This window comes from Chroicocephalus ridibundus, chromosome Z, assembly GCF_963924245.1.
Source record: "Chroicocephalus ridibundus chromosome Z, bChrRid1.1, whole genome shotgun sequence".
Lineage (NCBI taxonomy): Eukaryota > Metazoa > Chordata > Aves > Charadriiformes > Laridae > Chroicocephalus > Chroicocephalus ridibundus.
The window spans coordinates 31,884,023-31,900,807 of NC_086316.1; the positions used below are offsets into that span (position 1 = coordinate 31,884,023).

Consider the following 16,785-nt stretch of genomic DNA (forward strand, 5'->3'; position numbering starts at 1 on the left):
TTTCTGCCTTGCATGTTCCATCAACATGTTCCATCCACAGAAATCCTGTGAAGATATAGTCATGTTTGTAGATGGGACACACTGCCCTGCTTTCCTCTTAGCTTCTGAATTAATTTACAGCATGATTTCCCTTCTCCCTCTTCCTTCACCCAGTTCCTTGTAGGGACTTACAGCATGTGAAGCTGGGAAGTAAACAGTAGACCCGACTGTCGTGTTGTTTTCACTGAGCTTGTTAGTTTTAAACGGGATGAAAGACTGGTTTATTGTCGATTATGGGCACAAACCCTTTGGGCAGAAACATCACAAATTGAAGTCAGACCTGGTGAGCTTTGTACTCTACGGTGGATTGAGATATGCTGAAATACTCCTTGCGTGCCTTTTATTTTTAGAAGGCAGTGTTCAGGATATGAAAACTGTAGCCACAATTTCCGTGGGGTTTTGTTTTTCTACCCTATTGTTTAATTTTAAAAGACACTGCACCATTAAGTTTCTGGAGGGAGGTATGAGACCTCTGTGCCTCCAAGTGAAGCAAGGAAGAATGAGAGAGAAGTTTGAGGACAATAGTCTTGCTCTGTAACCTGTCCCCGCAGGCTTTTTTGTCCCACTGGTCTGTGGATCTTCCCAGTATTGCTGGAAAGGTTACTTCTTACTGTGAGACCTGTCAGGGTCATACTTGTAGTAAGATCAGCAGATTAAAACTGCTTCCCAGCAGTGGTTTGTCTTCCTCTTTCCTGGATTTGAGCTTGTGAAAGTAACCGGGGATGTGTTTCTAGAATGAGGACACTAAAAAACTCTGGCTGTGGAGAATGTATGGACTACGGACACTTTGTTCACCACACAGTCAGTGCCTCAGTTCTGATATGGGATGGAGACCCCACATAGCACTGAATTGCTCTTTTTTATAACGATCATTTTTTTGGTTCAATTTAACCAATAACATAGCAAGTGTGGAGGTTCTGGATTGTTTTTTTTTTTTGCTAATGACATGGATGTCTTGAGCTCCTTGAGTAGGCGTTCTTTTTCTATTGTCACAATGATTTGATTCTAAAGCAAAGGATGATCAGCCTAGCTCTGTGCTCAGGCACGAAGGTTGAAGGCACTGGAAAAGGTTGAGCTGTCAGGAAAACGCACATCTTAAAAAGATATGTAGGAGATGTCTTGCACTCTGAAAATCATAATTTCTGGTTTCCATGCCCAGAATTCAGCCCCCAGGGTTGGTTTGAACTGTGTGGAAACGAAGGACAGCTGTGCCCCTCATAAAGTCAGTATCTGTGAAATGCTGCCACGTGCCGTTGTCTAATCCTGACCTGTGACTTCAGAAAGGAAGGGTGGTTTTGTGGTTGAGGCACAAGACCTCCAGCTCTGGGAGCTTGCGGTTCTGCTGGAGGCTTCCTTACGTGAAGTAGGGAGGACCTTTCTCCCTGCCCAATGTGGGAAATCAGATTTCTGCTCGTTTCATGTGGATGGGGACCCTCTCCTGCTTTACAGTGCCTGAGCTGGAGCTAGGCAGTACAAAAGCATTTCAGCCCCACTGGGCCTGCTGGCATTAGATGTAATGGGTGTAGTTTATAAGCAAAGCCTCTGTTTATGTTCTCTGATGTTCTGTTGTTGCTTCCTTGGGGTTAGGACTTAAACTGTAAAAGCAGTCTACAAGGAGGACAAGCTACCTCAGTATTTCTTCTGGAGATGTTCATCCCACCACTGAATCAGTGACATGGTTTGCATCGGATCTGACTGTCCTTTGAGTGTGGTTGCTCACTCAGACCTCAGGTTCATCCCCATATTTGTGCTGGGGCTTGTCTTGGTTGCTGGGACCTGAGGTTTCAACCAGGAGGCTGTACCCTGTCGTGGTGGTGAGGGGAGCCTGCAGGACTGTGGCTCCCCTGGTTTTCTGTTGAAGATGAGGAGGAGACGGAAGGAGGGGCTGTACATCCGTGTCAGCAGAAGTATGTGGAGAGATTTCTCTCCGATGTGCTGTCCGGATGCTGCAGCTGTGTTGCTCTGCGCCAGCCAGCTTGCAATAGCTGACCGTACTGTTGCTCTTGGTCAGTCTTGAGTGTGAGAGAAGATGCCCGAGTTAAGTCATGTTTGAGTTGAGATATTTTGCCTCACGTTTTTTGAGGAACTTGATAGTGTGTCTGAGCTTTTATGGCAGGAAAATGCTGCAGCAGTAGGCCTCTGGTTGTAAAATGTGTTCTTCCACTCCAAATGTTTGCATTATTAGGTAATCTTGGTATTAGCCTTCAAAAGACCCGCTTGTTTCTTTTGTTTTCTATTTTTGGAGGAGTTCTTTTAACTAACACTCTTGTATTTCCTTAGGCCCTAGTGGGCAAGCAGTCTTGGAGGATAATGGTGTTTTCAAGAGGAAACCTCTATTAACTCTTGTCTTTTTGAAGTATCCAGGGCAGGAATTTAGACTGATTGCAGTGCTTCGTGCTCTTCTGTGGTTTCATGTGCAAATCATTATGCATGCCTCCATGATTGAGGCGGATTGCATAAGACACTGAGCCACAAGTGCTGGAAGCAGGACCAGAGCTGGGGTGGGGGAAGAAAATGCATGGTAAGAAAGGCTGGCTCTTTGCTTAGGGCACTGCAGCAGGACGGTGGTGGTGGTATTTAGTCCCTTGGTCTGGCAGAGCTTCCATGTGTGGTCTGAGGCAGACAAGAGAGAGTAATGACCAGTGATCACGGGTTGTGTGACCAGCTGGCTGGAGGCCAAGCATTGTCCCACAAGCAGTTTTGGTAACTCTACGTTCTGTTCCCTTCGTGTTTTCCTCCAGATTGTGATGAAAACTCCTTCAGACGTTTGTAGGAGTTGCCTTGGAAGGCGGCTTCGATTTTCAGCAAATTCTAGTGCTGAGCAAGTCTGAATATGCTCAGCATGACAGAAAAGCAGGGGAGAAATGCCCTGTTAATGCTGGGCTGGTTAATTACAGCCATGGAAGATGGCAGGCTCTTTCTTAACTCCCATCATGATTACGGACAAGCCAGCAGGAATCCCCCTGTAGTTCAGGTTCCTGCGATTACCTGTAGAATATGTCCCTGACCAAGAAAATCCTGTTTCTGTATGGCAAAATAAAAAACCCAAACCAAGCCTACAAACAAAAAAGCCTTGGCAAACCCAAAAGCAAAACGAGACAACAGAAAAGTAGGAGAACTATAGCTTGTGTAGTTTTGTGGGGGTTTTTTGGTTTGGTTTTTTTGTTTGGTTGGTTGGTTTTTTTTTTAAGGTGTGTGGCCCTTTAAGAGGAGCTTGGGAAATATTTCAAAGGGGGGACAGATTTAATGAAAAAGCTTGCAAACATCTGATCTCTGCATGCCAGCGTGCCTTCAGCCAGTTTACCCCTTTGCCCATCCGAGTTTCCGAACCGTGGATGATCGCACCAAAAAAACCCCAAGCTGCAGAAAGTGTTTAGGGAGTCCAGCGCATTTAGGAAATGACCAAGGAATCGGTGTGTGTGTGGCCGGGGGGGGGGGGGGGTGTGGGTGGGAATTTTTCCTCCGTTTGCGGTGAAGCTGTGTGCTCTGGCCTCTGCTGGAAAGAAAAAGGAGGTTTTTATGCGATTGCGGGAGCCGGCTCTTTCCCCAGCCTTTGCCCGGGCTGGGAGAAGGGATGGGGGCCGGTGTTGGTGACCGGGGTGCAGTGGGGCATTTGCATGGCGTGGCCAAAACCAGTATATTGCCGGCTGTTTCTGATGGTGGTGGTGGGGGCGGGGGGGGGAGGGGAAGGGGAGAGAGGAGTGCGAGGGAGGAACTCTCGTCCCAGAGTAACCTTCCGCCTCGCCTCAGCAGAGGGGGGTGATTTTTATTTTTTTTTTTTTTTTTTTTTTTTTTTTTTTTCCCCTCGCGGAACAAAAAGGCGAGAGGGAATTTGTAACTGGATCTGTGGAGGAGGGAGCAGTGACCGACAGTAACCCCGCGGAGCAAGCGGCTCCTGCCCCGCCCCGCCTGCGCTGCCAGACACACAGTGACACCCCCCCCCCCCCCCCCCCCCCAAACCTTGCACACACACCCACACCCCCCCTGCAGCCTTGCACACCCCCCCGGCTTTGCACACACACACACACACCCAGCCTTACACACGCAAACAGGAAAGAGGGGTGGAAAAAAAATAAAATACGTTCCGATACAGCTGTTCCCTACAGGAGGGGGAAAGGTGCGGACTCTTGGGGGGGCTCCCGTGCATTGCTCTCCCTCTAGAGCTCGTTGTTTCCCACTGTTTGCCTTGGGCTGCGGCATCCTGTCTTCCTAGAGGGAGAGAAAGCAGGGTGACGCCCAGCTGGTTGACTCGGCTGAGCCTGGAAATCTTCAGCCTGGTAAATCCAACAGAACTTGCCCCTCTCGGCTCCTCCTGGCATAACTGCTTTCCTCATTGCTGCTGATTTAAGCTTAGTAAAGGTAGAGTTGTCCTCTCTTTAAAAACAAAACAAAAAAACCCAACAACAAACCAAACAAAACAACCCAAAACAGCGTGAAGGTCAGTTGCTTAAGCTTAAGCAGGTTTGTGAACTTTATTAGTGTGGATGGACTGTAATTTCCAGATGGTTCCCCTCTGCTGTGACGGAGATGTAAATTTGTTTTAAAATCAAGAGCTGAAACACCAATGGCTTCAGAAGGTGAAGTTTTTGGGAAAGAAAATGGAGTTAAAAAGCATTTGCAGAAATTTTGCCGTGCGGTTAAGATTGCTTCCTAGATCTGTGTGTGATTCTGTTTCCTACCTGTGTGTCTGCATGTGTCAGACTTTGAAACTTATGGTAGAGTACATCTACTGTTAACGTAATTAAATACAAGGTAGTAAATCCCTTAGCGGTCCATGCACCAGCCCAGTCGTGTGTTTGGTTACAACGCAGGGATGAAGCGAAGCTGAATCTTTGTGCGAGGCTGCTGCTGCAGGTTTCACCCCAGATTAGGGGAGCAGTTTGGTGCGCCTTGCTGCTTCGGCGTATGTGCAAATTGAGCTGAAATAATGGTGTTAAAGGGAGGTGTTTTTAAAAGTGTTTAATTATTTTTTTTCTTGAGATCAAGACTTCACGGATCGACATCTCTGAAAGCTGCCAAGTTTCAGAGCGCTTTACCAGCAGCTCCTCTTTTCCCTTTGTGCTATGGTTTGTGTAATTCCCTCTTCCCCGTTTGTCAGCTTTGCTTTTCCTGTTCAGGGCTCTCACATGAGTTTCCTTTTGGCTTTGCCCTGAGCAGAATGTTGCTTGTTTTGTTGCTTTGCAGACTTGAAACTTCGGGATTTCCTGGTTGACAACGAGACGTTCTCAGACTTCCTCCACCATAATGTGTCCATGCCATCATCTGCAGTAGAGGAGCTACTGGATGCAGAGGTCAACCTCCAGCAGGTAAAGAGCACTTTCAGCCATAAATATAATGCTTGTCGATTGTTTGTTTAACCGTAGTGCCAAGATCGACAGTGCAGGACCCCTCTGTGCTAGGTGTTGTACAAACACAGAGGAAAATTTAATCCCTGCTTCTGTGTTCCCCCTCAATTCACTGTCTTATTTGGTTGGAAGCTGTAAAAGGATGCTGAGACCCACATGCAAGTGGTTTGATCTGCATAAGAAAATAGCCTAGTACCCTAAATTGAATTTCTTCTTTCCTGTTTTTCGTTTGTTTTTTTTTTTTTTTTTACCCAAGTAAAACATTAATTGGGTTGCTAGTGCTGTTCCAACTATTTTACTTTGATTAGAAATAAAAATGGGGTGATTGTTTGATCACTCGGCGTGGAGTGAAGTAGGGTTTCTTTGTGTTGCTCTGCCTTAGAAGGATGCATGCTTTTCAGCTTGCAGCCAACTCTTCAAGACAGATAGTAAACTTGTGTATTACGTAGTTACAAGAGAGTTCTGATCTCAAATGAAACTCCTGAGTCCTTCCATGATTGCCTTCATAAACATAGGGAGCGGTGACAGTGGGCTGGAGCCCCTGTCTTGGGATGGCTGTCTGCCATGGTCAAGCTCAGAACGCTTTTTTTGCTAGGCTGGATGAATTAGTCCACCAGCATCCTTTCTAATGCAGAAGTCAGAACTGGTTGCTTCAGACGTCAAAGGAAGACCTGTGGTTCTCTTCAGGCAGTGCAAAAGGAGGAGGAAATCCATTCTGCTTCTCAACTCTAGATCAGATCTTTTCTTTGAAGTAGACTTGATTAATAGTCCTTTCAGACTTCATTTTTGTGTGCTTACAGATGCTGTCCCCTTCACATACATTGTCTCATTCTTCAGCGAATTCTGTCAAGCCATCTGTTTTAGTGCAGTTTGATAATAAATCCTGCAAGTTATGTCCTACTAAATAAAGTAAAGTGGGGAAAAAAATTCTTACCCACTTCAGGCTGCAAGTTTTACTTTACTTGAAACTAACTTGCCTGAAATTCATGCTGGATTAAAACAGAATTGTGCTATGGATGGTTCTGCAAGGATAACTAGAAGGCTTCAGCAGCAACAACATAGTCATTCTCCCTAAGCTGATGGAAAGGCAGAAAGATTTTCTGGGGTGAAAATGTCTCTCTGACCTTATGTTGTGTAGCTGACGTATTATCAGTTGTATGTGGCAAAGCCAGTGGAAGAGAAGAAAAGTTTAGTTTTTATCTACATACTGTGTCTGAAGGGTGGTGAAGGGGTAATCAGTTGGCTAGTTCTTGCCTGAATGCTTTGTTCTTGTTTGTGGAATTCTTGTGCTGATTCTGCCAGGACACTGGGAGTGGTGGTGTTTATTCTTAATAGCAGTTTGTGCTCTGGGATGTCAGGAAGAGCTGATATAAGCAACAGGGCAGTAAGCTGCAGAGGAGGGCAGTGGCCCACCAAATCTTTCTTTGAGAACTTTTCTAATACAGATAATAACCGACGGGCAGAGCTCTCTCTTTCCGCTGGATGACTTCATCTGACTCACAAGATGGACCCCTTTGATTTTGCTGGAGATGTGGGGTGGAGATCTGACCTCACTACTGAGCTGCATAGTGACTGCAGTATTCATAGGCAATAGTTGTTTGGTCCCTGACTGTATGAGTGGGTCACAGCTTCATTCACAAGGCCACGTAGAAGGGCCTATTCAGAGTATGTAAACCTCCCACAGCAAGTACAGCCTTCTCCTGGAGTCTGTTAGTGTCCTGTGGTTGTTCAACAAGCCCAGAAGTTGCAATTTGCAAGTAAGGAACTGAAATCACGTGGGACTGTTTTTCACTGGCGTTACTGCAGTGACAGTACTCCAGCATGTCAAGCAGGGTCGTGTATCCAGCATACTGAACATAAAAATGGCCAAAGCCTTGTCTTGATGGGCACGTTGCTTCCTGGGGCAGAGTGGCTCGACCTTGTGTTTCTTTTGTAGTGGCAGGTGTGCTCAGGGGTTTGGAAGGAGCCTGGATGAGCAGTGGGCAGGCAGCTGTCTAATCAAGTCTTGTATGCTGTCAGTGTCCAGGTGTGGCCAGACAGCTGTAATTGTAGCTTGAATGGCAGGAGTAGGTCCTACCCCATGAAAAGCTGCAGGGGAACAGCAAGGTCCTGGGCCAGGGCTGCAGTGTGACACGTTGAATGGCAGCGAGGAGTAAAAAACAATGCCTGGAACAAATCTCCCTTGTTTTGTACAGCAGGGGACAGTCCCAGGAGAGAATGATGTGACACGTGAGCACAAAACAGTCACCTCTGACTGCTTTCAGACATGAGCCTGGCATTTTGAGTGCTCTTAGGAGACTTAACCAGTTACTTAGAGTAGTTTTCTATTTGCCTGTTGAAGACACTGTGGCTTCAGGTGACTTGAAATGGTTGCAGAGAATTGGCTTGGTGTGATTGGGTGTTTTAGTTTGGGCGGGTGGGCAGGTCATGTGCTATGGACCTCACTGTGTTTGGAAAGAGTAGCTTTCCTCCAAAAGAATTTAAAATCTAAGTGGAAAAGGTAGACAGACACAGGGGATGGTGGAAGGATTGTTCACCTTCCCTTTTTTTGAATGAGCACCAAGGCACTGGAAGACACTGGTTTTCTGTATGCCCACACAGGGAAGCTGCTTTAAGACTGATCCCAGGTCTCCTGAGTGTCATTCTTCCAGTGTGACAAGAATTTTCCCTTTTCAGCATGGCTGCAATGGTGGTAGTACCTCTGCTGGCAAAAAAAATCACCCAAACTTTCTCAAAAGGCCAGCCTTTTTGATGCGAGAGCTATCTGATTTATTCATCTGAGTGTGCAGCATGGAAACATCCTATTTTTGGAACATGGATGCAGACTAAAGTTAAAGGTTTGCACAAGTGTTGCATTATAAATCTCTTCCCTCTCCTGTCAGTTCTATCTGCTTGTTTTCTGAACATAGCGCACTTTTTATCCCCAGATTGTTGATGCCCTTTTGGTTTTGAAAGACCAGAAAACTTTCAGACTTACCAGCATGATTCAGTAACTGTTAACTCTTCTGCGATGTAGATCAGTCCTCTTAAGCTGTTGCTGGAAGTTGGGCAATGCACACTGGGCATTACAAAAGACCGTAAAGAAGAAATGAATTGTACAGCTGTTGTTACCTGTGTGTTTACAATAAAATTGTTCCCTCTGTCTAGCCCCAAGGCAAACAAAAAACTCTTTCCAACAGAAAACTCTGGATTTTCCTTGTGTTTATCACCTTTATGAGGTGTGCCTCTGTTTGACATGTACCGGTTCCTTGTTCAGCAAACCAAACTCCTGCAACTGACCTTATTGAAAGAAACCAGGTCATCAGGTTTGAAAGGGACTGGTGATAATTCAGTGGGATTTTTTGCATTTATTTCATTAATAATGTGGTTGCTTGTGGATTAGGAAACATTATTGACAAGCAAACTCTCACCTTAAGTAAAATACTCCCGTGAAAGACTTGAGGATCTCATCTCTTGTTTGTTGCAGCCAGTAAGGTAATTTTTTTTTTCCACTGATACATTATCTGCCCCAAAACACTGCAAAACGTTTCTCTCGGCAGTTAGTAAAGAGGTACTTCAGAGCTAAGGGAGGCGATCCTGATCCAGAACAGTGGAGAAAATGTGGCTGGCGGATACAGCTAAGGAGTTTGGGACATAGGTCTCTTGCCCTTCACATACATTTGCCAGACTTGTGTCTGGTCACAAGCCCTGTTTTGTCTCTGTGGCTCAGTTCCCAGAAGACTGAAGATTAGGCAATGCACGTACCCTTGGTTGGAGGAAATGGCTGCTGTGGAGGACAGGATCTCTGCTGCTCTGTGTGTCTTTGTGGAGAAGTGGAGAGACCTGCCTCCCCCATGTACTTAACAGGGAAACATGTTTTTCTTGGAACTGAGTTGTGTGTGGCTCAGGGCTGCGCAACCTGTAGAGAAGAATGCCCTCTTACCTCTCTCTGGAAATGTAATGAATGGTTAGTTTTGTCTAGGTGAGAACCAATTTTTTGCTATGAATCTTACACAAAGGGAGACTTACATCTTTCCCCGCTTTTTCAGGTCATTGTGTCTGGTTACCGAATGCGACTGCGAGATCTCTGCAATAGCTCAACGCTGTCTGAATTTCTTACAATCCATAATCAGACGGCGGCCATGGACTCTGAAGTCTTTATTTGCACCTTGCCAAAGGAAAAACTCCATGCAGCTGAGCAAACCTTCCGTGCTAACCTGAATCCTTTGAAGCCTCTTCAGGTGAGTCCACTGGTCCCACCTGTGAGAGGTTATTGTTGACACAGTGACGTTTTCCAGGGCTTTCGGTCTAGGAACTAATCCCTGCACTTCCAGAGTGAACTGTTCATTGGCAGTAAGAAAGAAGAAAGATGGTCTTTATCACTGGAGCATGAACAACGTTGCTTCTTCCTGCCATTCTTACCCTTCCTGTTGCACTGTGGTACTTGTGGAGCATGAATGTGTGTGGTCTGCAGTTCAGTTTGTCAAGAGTAAAATATTTATGCTGCATAGTTACAAACAGGTTCTTGGTTGTCCCAGTGTTTTGGTCAGATGATGTGTCTTGGCTGGAATGAGCCCAGGTGTTAGACCAGTCTGTGCTGAGTGCTAAAACCATCACCCTCTGTCTTTACGATGGGGCTACCGAGTGCAGAAGTTTTCAGCCAGTGGCGAGCCACCACCTTTGAGCAGAATTTAATTTATATAAAGACGAGTCAAACTTTAAAGCCCTGTTTCAAAGGTTGATCAACCAGTTTTGGGGCAAAAATTCACTGAACATCAGGAAAATACATTATTTAGGGGATGATTGGAAAGTGGAGCAGACGTAGCTGTTTATCTAGGAAACCCCAGTGATGCTTTGTTATAGGTCCTCAGTATTTGGTAAAATAAAAAAGTTTGAGGAAGTTAGTGCTGCAAATATCAGTATAGAGAAGAAGGGACCACAGAACCCACTCTGCTACCCACTAAAACAAACACTCCATTGTTTGCTGTGGAAGAAATAAACGCTTGGTCTGTGCGAGTTTCCAGATTGATGAGACTTTCAGGACTGAAAGTCATGTACCATTTGCTTGGTTTTGTCCCCAGCCAGAGTGGGTCATTATCGAGTACTGAAATCATATTACTCTTCTTCACAGTACATAGTGGTCAGTTACTTCTTTCCACAGCTCATCTTCTGTTTTCCATGTGTACTCCATCTACATTTTTTTCTTTCCTGCTGGAAGAGTGAGATAATCGTGACCATTAAAAGATGAGGTAATGACACTAAAATTGTCCCTATAACACAGATGGGCTGTTTGAAGAGGTATGGCTGTGAGTGGTTTCTCATGTTGAATTAGATGTATATGTGTGCATTTACTTTAAATCATTCAGAGATGACTTTGGGGTCCGAAGGTGATGGAAATAGCCAGCTATAGTACAACTCAGTGTTGGTCTTTGGGCCCTTTGCAGACTCAGTCTTTCTCATTTATGGAAGTCTCTACAACATAGCTGACAGAAGCAGGTACTGAGTTGTATCTGTGTAGTTACATCTGTATTGTTTGTTAGCGAAAGAAAGCAGTCATAAACCACTCTGTGCCACTTGGCAACAGCAAAGTTGATTAAGACATTATGTGCAATTTTGAAGGATTTCTGAGAAACTGGCTCATGATCTTGGCTTCAAAGGAAAAAAAATCTTGAGTCTGGAAGCCAGCAGACCTAAACCTGCCGTGTGTTATACACTGTCTTGTAAGGGTCTGCAGTTTTCCTCAGAAAAATATCACAGCCTGCCCTCTAGTTTAGCTGCTGTAATGCATCAGTGAGGGAAATAAATACCAACTGGCTTCAATGTGGCCAGGCGAAATGAATAAATTAACTCTAGGATCACAACCAACACGTTTGAAACTTAGTGTCTTTAAAGACTAAGAAGTGCCTTGACCTGCAGTAACGTCTGTGAACAAAGAGGGAACTTTTTGTTACTGAACGAAGGAGGCTTTTGACATAAAAGGCACTGTAGGTCAAATCTTGGACATGCACATTGAAGATAGCGTGCACCATATCTACTGTAGAGCCTGTAAACCAATGCCAACAATTTGCCCAGAGTTTTGTTTTTATTTTTTTTTTCCTTGATGTACTTTACAGCAGGGCATTTCAGTAAGTAAAAGTAAGGGCCAAATCAAATGCAGGTACAACAGGAATTCAGAGGCAGGTTTTTGGGTCATTTAATGGGACCTGGGCTCCACTGGTTGCAGAATTTCTGTGATTTATGGAGAGGCAGCATGTTAATATGATTAGGTCAATGCAATTGGGGTGAAAAGGACTTGCAGCTGTGTGCAGGAACTGTGCAAATTCAACACCAAGGGCTTGAATAGTAAAACTGGAGTTTTTGCCGCTCAAGTATCTGGCCAGTAAAGTGGCTACAGTTTCTTGAACCATTTTAATCCAGAAAACTCAGGCCAGCATCCACCTGCTTGTTCCTGCCCCTCTACTTTGCCGTTTGTTTTTCCCTCTGCAAGACGATGCAGTAAATTACATCACAGAATTGACCGAGATTAAAAGCAATTGACCTGATTGTGCACTTACACAAACGTTTGTGCTGAAGCACGAAGAAGGGGAGGGTGCAAGATGGAGAACCCTGTGGTCAGGGTGTGCATGTGTGTGGGCTGAGATCCTGATATTAACACCTGCTTCTGCTGGCTTAAAGTGTGTGTGCCTTTGCAGCCTGAAGGGAAACTGTAAGTGTTCTAGGTAACTCACAACAAAACAGTAGTTATTAGCAAATTATGTACAGAGTACATTTTTAAAAAGGAAACTGAAGTGTGCGCATGGTTAAATGCTCTAAATGTCACAGCACTGTAAAGGAAGTTTATTTTAAAAAGAAAGGCAAAAAGTAAACTTTTCTTTACATACCTGCTCATCAGTTCTATCTAGAAGAGCTTGAAGGTTGCCCACAGTGTAATGGTACAGTTAAGACAAAGAAGGACTTCTAATTATAATTTTCTACTAGGATTTCTAGCTCTGCCACTGATCCTTTGTATGACTTCAATTTAGCCTGCTCTGTAGGATGAGAAAACAGAGCCAAGCACATAGAGGCATGGTAGGGACGATAAAGTGTGTCTCCTTATTCTTTTTTATGTAAGAACCTATTCGGGGTGGGCTGTTCAGATCAAAACCCAGCAGAATATCTGGGAGTGATCAGAGGGTGCCGAGGCAGAGCATCAGATCTCCTTCTTGACCGAGTATTCACTCCACTAGAAGCAAAAAGTGCTTAAAAAAGTCAAATTCCCTTTTCCAGGACCCGTGTCTTCATCCATTCTGTGAAGCCATTTGGCCAACAATAAGTACTGTGGGGCACAGGACACCTTGTATAAGCCCCTTGTGGACGCATTTTTAGTTTTTGAGGTTTGCCTTGCACTGGGTGTAGTCAGTGAGACTGTGAGGCAGGAGAAGGTAGTTTGAGGACAACAGTGAAACAGTATCTCTAATTGCATGCACACAAATTTCCTTTTTGTCTTTCTCTCTGTGCTAGGCCACCATTTGTCCCATGGAACAAATGTCTGTGAAGGGTTACAGGCAATCCTGGCAATGGCAGTAAGCCAGAGGTGTCTGACTGAACTGGTGTTGTGATGGGTGGTGGCTGTCTTGTATCATAAAAGTATCTGTGGTGCAGCTTTCCCTTTGCAAATCTCCCCCAGTTTGAAAATTAAATGACGAAGATTGAAAGTTAAATGACGAAGACAATTCAGATTGGTCTTGTGACATTTAATCTCTGCAGTGCTGCCTAAGAAGGGCTTTCCCACACTCACTTCCAGCGTTGTTGGTCTGTAATAGCCATAAATATGTTGTGACTTATGTACTACAGTGGTCCTTGAAGGAGTGTGGGTGAGCACGTGAAAATCCAATTGTTTTTTTTTCCCTTCGTAATATGGGTGGTATTTTGTCATATGGTTAGCATGAACTAAGCATTGAATAATAAATGCATTCCACTTGACAAATGGCTTTAGAAAAGGTCTCTTAATGTAAATAAATGCTGCAACTGAACTTGTGGCTTTTCTTGCTCTTTTGGGAGTGTTTTCAGTCAAGCACAATGATACCGTGCTTTTAAGCAGCTGTACTTTGGGACTTCCACTCCCAGGAAACAAACGCAGAAGTTTAAAGCATGTGATTTTTCTGCAAAGTTCAGGGTAATATTTCTGCTAAGATCAGTATAAAGTTGTAGGAACTATTTCAAAGCAAACATGGCAGAGTGGTCTCTTTAAGCAGAAACAGTTAGCTGTGTGATGCAGACAGTGACTGAATTTTGCTATGACCTCCCAACACTTCAAACATGTGCATTCTCCTGCATGTTGAAGAAACAGAGTTGTCCATCCCTTCTAGCAGAAGCTGACAGGTGGACTTATTCACGGCTTGTCTTGACTGTGCAGTCAATTCCAGTCATCTCTATTAAGTCTATTTTGAGTCTTATAGCATGCACGTAAAAGCACACGGAGTCCACTCAGTGCAATCTGTACCTCAAGAGTGTTATGATGTTGGCTGCCCCAAAAGAGAAGCCTAGATGAAGGCATGACTTGGAAGCCGCTAACACAGTAATTGTACAGGGCAGCTCTGTTCAAAACCTGCTAGAACTTTGTCACTCCACAGTATCCCTAGAAAAGGCAGGTGATGTTTTTGCATTTCCCTGGACATCTTCCCTGCACTTAGCATTTCCCTGGAAAATTAATCACAATGAGCCCTGCCCCGCTCCTCCCCCCACAATGTAGTGCAGACACCTGCTAAAGACACCCTTACAGTGGGGACCGATCTTACTGAAGCTGCCATGAATCTAGAGGGCTCTTATGAATCTAACAAACTACTTAATAAGCCACTGCAAAGAGTTTTTTTCCAGGGAAATTCATTATATGCTCACCTGCACAGAGAAGACTGGCCACTTGACTGTTTTTTGTCATTGTCTCTGGACATAAAACTTGTCAGAGGCTCCCTGAGTGGTCTTTAGGGTGCAAAGGGTGGTGGTAAAGAAAGCAAAATTCCCTCCATAGCAATGGCGTCATTGCAGGTTCTGGTGAGAAATGATCTTGGAGTGCTGTGAATCTGTTAGGGAGGAAAGGTGAGGGTGGTAGGGTGTGAAATGATAGGTGTATTCCCCTCACAGTTCAGGGTAAGGTTTGCAAGCTCCTTGAATCACCTAGGGCTTGTACGCTGCGTCAGACCACAGCACTGTTCAGCTCCATGTCCCCCAAGTGCTAGTCAGCAATGGCCCATAATGGAGGCATGTGAAAGAATGCAGCCATAAGGCAAGTGTACAGTAACATGTCCTCAGTGTAATGTCCTGCTTTTCAGTAGCTTGCAACTCAGACTTTCTCATCTAGTGCCGTGATCTTGGTGTTTCATAGCATTTGGTAAGCTTTTCTTCTTTAATGAATTCTTCTAAGCCTTTCTCAAATCCACGTTAACTTTTGGTACCTTCAGCATCACATAATACATACTGAATTTCTCCATTTTGACCAAGTTGTGCATGCAGTAGCTCCTTTGGTTTGTTTTAAACTGATCTTTTCACTGGAAGCCCTGTAGCTCTTTATGATGAGGTGCAGGGAGCAATCGTCCCCTGTTCCCATTATTCATCCCACTTGTAATTCTACAGAGCTCTCTCATAACCTCTATTTGTCATTACAGGTCCCATTGGAAGAACTGTTGTCTAGTGTTCTTCCTTCAGAAGCCATTCTTCTCTTGAATCGTACTTGAGGCCTTTTTCTTGTACTCTGTTCCTTCAGAGATGTAGGACCCAAAATTGCACGTAGTACTTGAGAACACTGGATTTATATTGGTCTTGATCTATCTTATCATTGTAATTCTAAGATATCTCTTTCTGAGTGGCAGTAGCTAATTCAGAGCCATTGAAGGTTATCTTAAGGTAGAACTGTCTGTTCCCTATGCGCTTTACTTTGCAGCACTGAATTGTATCTGGCACTTTGTAACTGTGTCAGCATGAGGCCTTTCACTAATCCTTTGCAATTGGCTTTTGACTTTTCACTGGTCTGAACCAATTAGTATCATCAGAAAACTCTTCCTTATCCACCTTGTCCCTGAATTGCCTTTGAGTACAGTGAACAACACAAATCTGTAAAGCTTGGAGAGGTATATGGAGCTGAACACGTTCCATATGCTGTTATGCGCGAACCTAGGATTTTCTACCTCATCTTGTTGCTAAAGTGGTAGTGCAGCTATGTAGCTTTGATATTTGCTGATTATATTTCTTTAAATATGTCTTGGAGGTGGGGAGTATATGTGTGCCTGTGGCAAGTTTTAATTGCTTCTCTTGATGTGTTTTGATTTATCCAAACCTTAAGAACTGCGTTTAGTGGTGATGTGGACTCCATAGAGGTTAGAGGGAACCTCCCTGAATTTGCAACTGCCTTTGGAGCAGCCATTAATTGTGGACTCAGAAAAGTTAGCTGGGTCTTAAATGCCCCAGCAGATCAGTGGAACAGTGCCTGTTTACACCTGCTGGCACTGGCCAGGTCTTACCACCCTGCAGCAAATCACAAGAACAAGTGAAAGCCTCCAGACTTTGCTTCCAGAAATTACTCCATGAAAGATGTGAAAATTAAAAGCTTCACCCCAAAAGATGTGTGCTGAAATCAAGGGCCTTGGCTATTCCTCTGCGTGTCACAATGCTGTAACTTTAGCACGCTTTCAAATCCTGCAATGTGTAGTTGCTAACATGAAATCTTAGGAAATTATTTTAATCCTCATTCCCTTGAAAGAAGGGTTGTGTCCAGTGTTGCCCACGTGCACGGAAGGGAAAAACAATGCCACAAACCAAAACCCAGACCCACCAGTTACATGTAGAGCAGCTGGAAACAAGGAGTTGTCTTTGGTGCAACTCCCTGCTAAAGCAAATAGTTTTCTAAAAGCTTTGCCTTCCACTTCTGGAAACCTGTTAGTCTTTCTCCTGTGATGGGGGGGAGTGTCAGCTGTTTCATGGAAGCTGGTTGTTTTAAAATATGCCCTTGGTTTAAATAAAAAATGTCAAGGCCTAATGTGAGGACTTGATTGATGAAGATGATGTACACTGCAACAGGAGTTCTCTGAATCTGAGCTGGTATCTGTGGAGTCCCATTAAAAGCTTGTGTCTACCGACTGGTCTTCTCCTCCCTTATGTAGACTTTGCAACCCCTTCTTGGCACTGACTTGCAGGATTTCAAGTCTACCCACATGCTGTCCTGCAGACTCTGCTCGTATTGTGTGACCTGGAATGCAAGCCATCCTTTGCACTGGAAGTGTACGTGCATGCATTTAGCGCTTCATTTGGGTGGTTCTGGTTACTTGCATCTGTGTACCTAAGCTGTGAGGAAGGAAAGGGGTGACCCCATTGCAATTGGGCAGTGCTGAAGCCCATGGTATTTTAAGCTCAAGGGTGCGCAGGAAGCCAGCTCTGTCTTCCCCATCAAGCA

The 16,785-nt window shown here is 44.6% G+C and overlaps 1 protein-coding gene across 4 annotated transcripts in view; it reads left to right on the top strand.

Moving 5' to 3' along the window:
• Nucleotides 1-16,785, top strand: part of ABCA1 (ATP binding cassette subfamily A member 1) — a 100,004-nt gene that overhangs the window by 41,620 nt on the left and 41,599 nt on the right. For all 4 annotated transcript variants that reach the window (XM_063321427.1, XM_063321426.1, XM_063321429.1 and 1 more), the window contains 2 exons: nucleotides 5,224-5,345; nucleotides 9,413-9,604. In XM_063321427.1, the coding sequence (XP_063177497.1) occupies nucleotides 5,224-5,345; nucleotides 9,413-9,604 (314 nt within the window). The remainder of the gene's footprint in view (nucleotides 1-5,223; nucleotides 5,346-9,412; nucleotides 9,605-16,785) is intronic.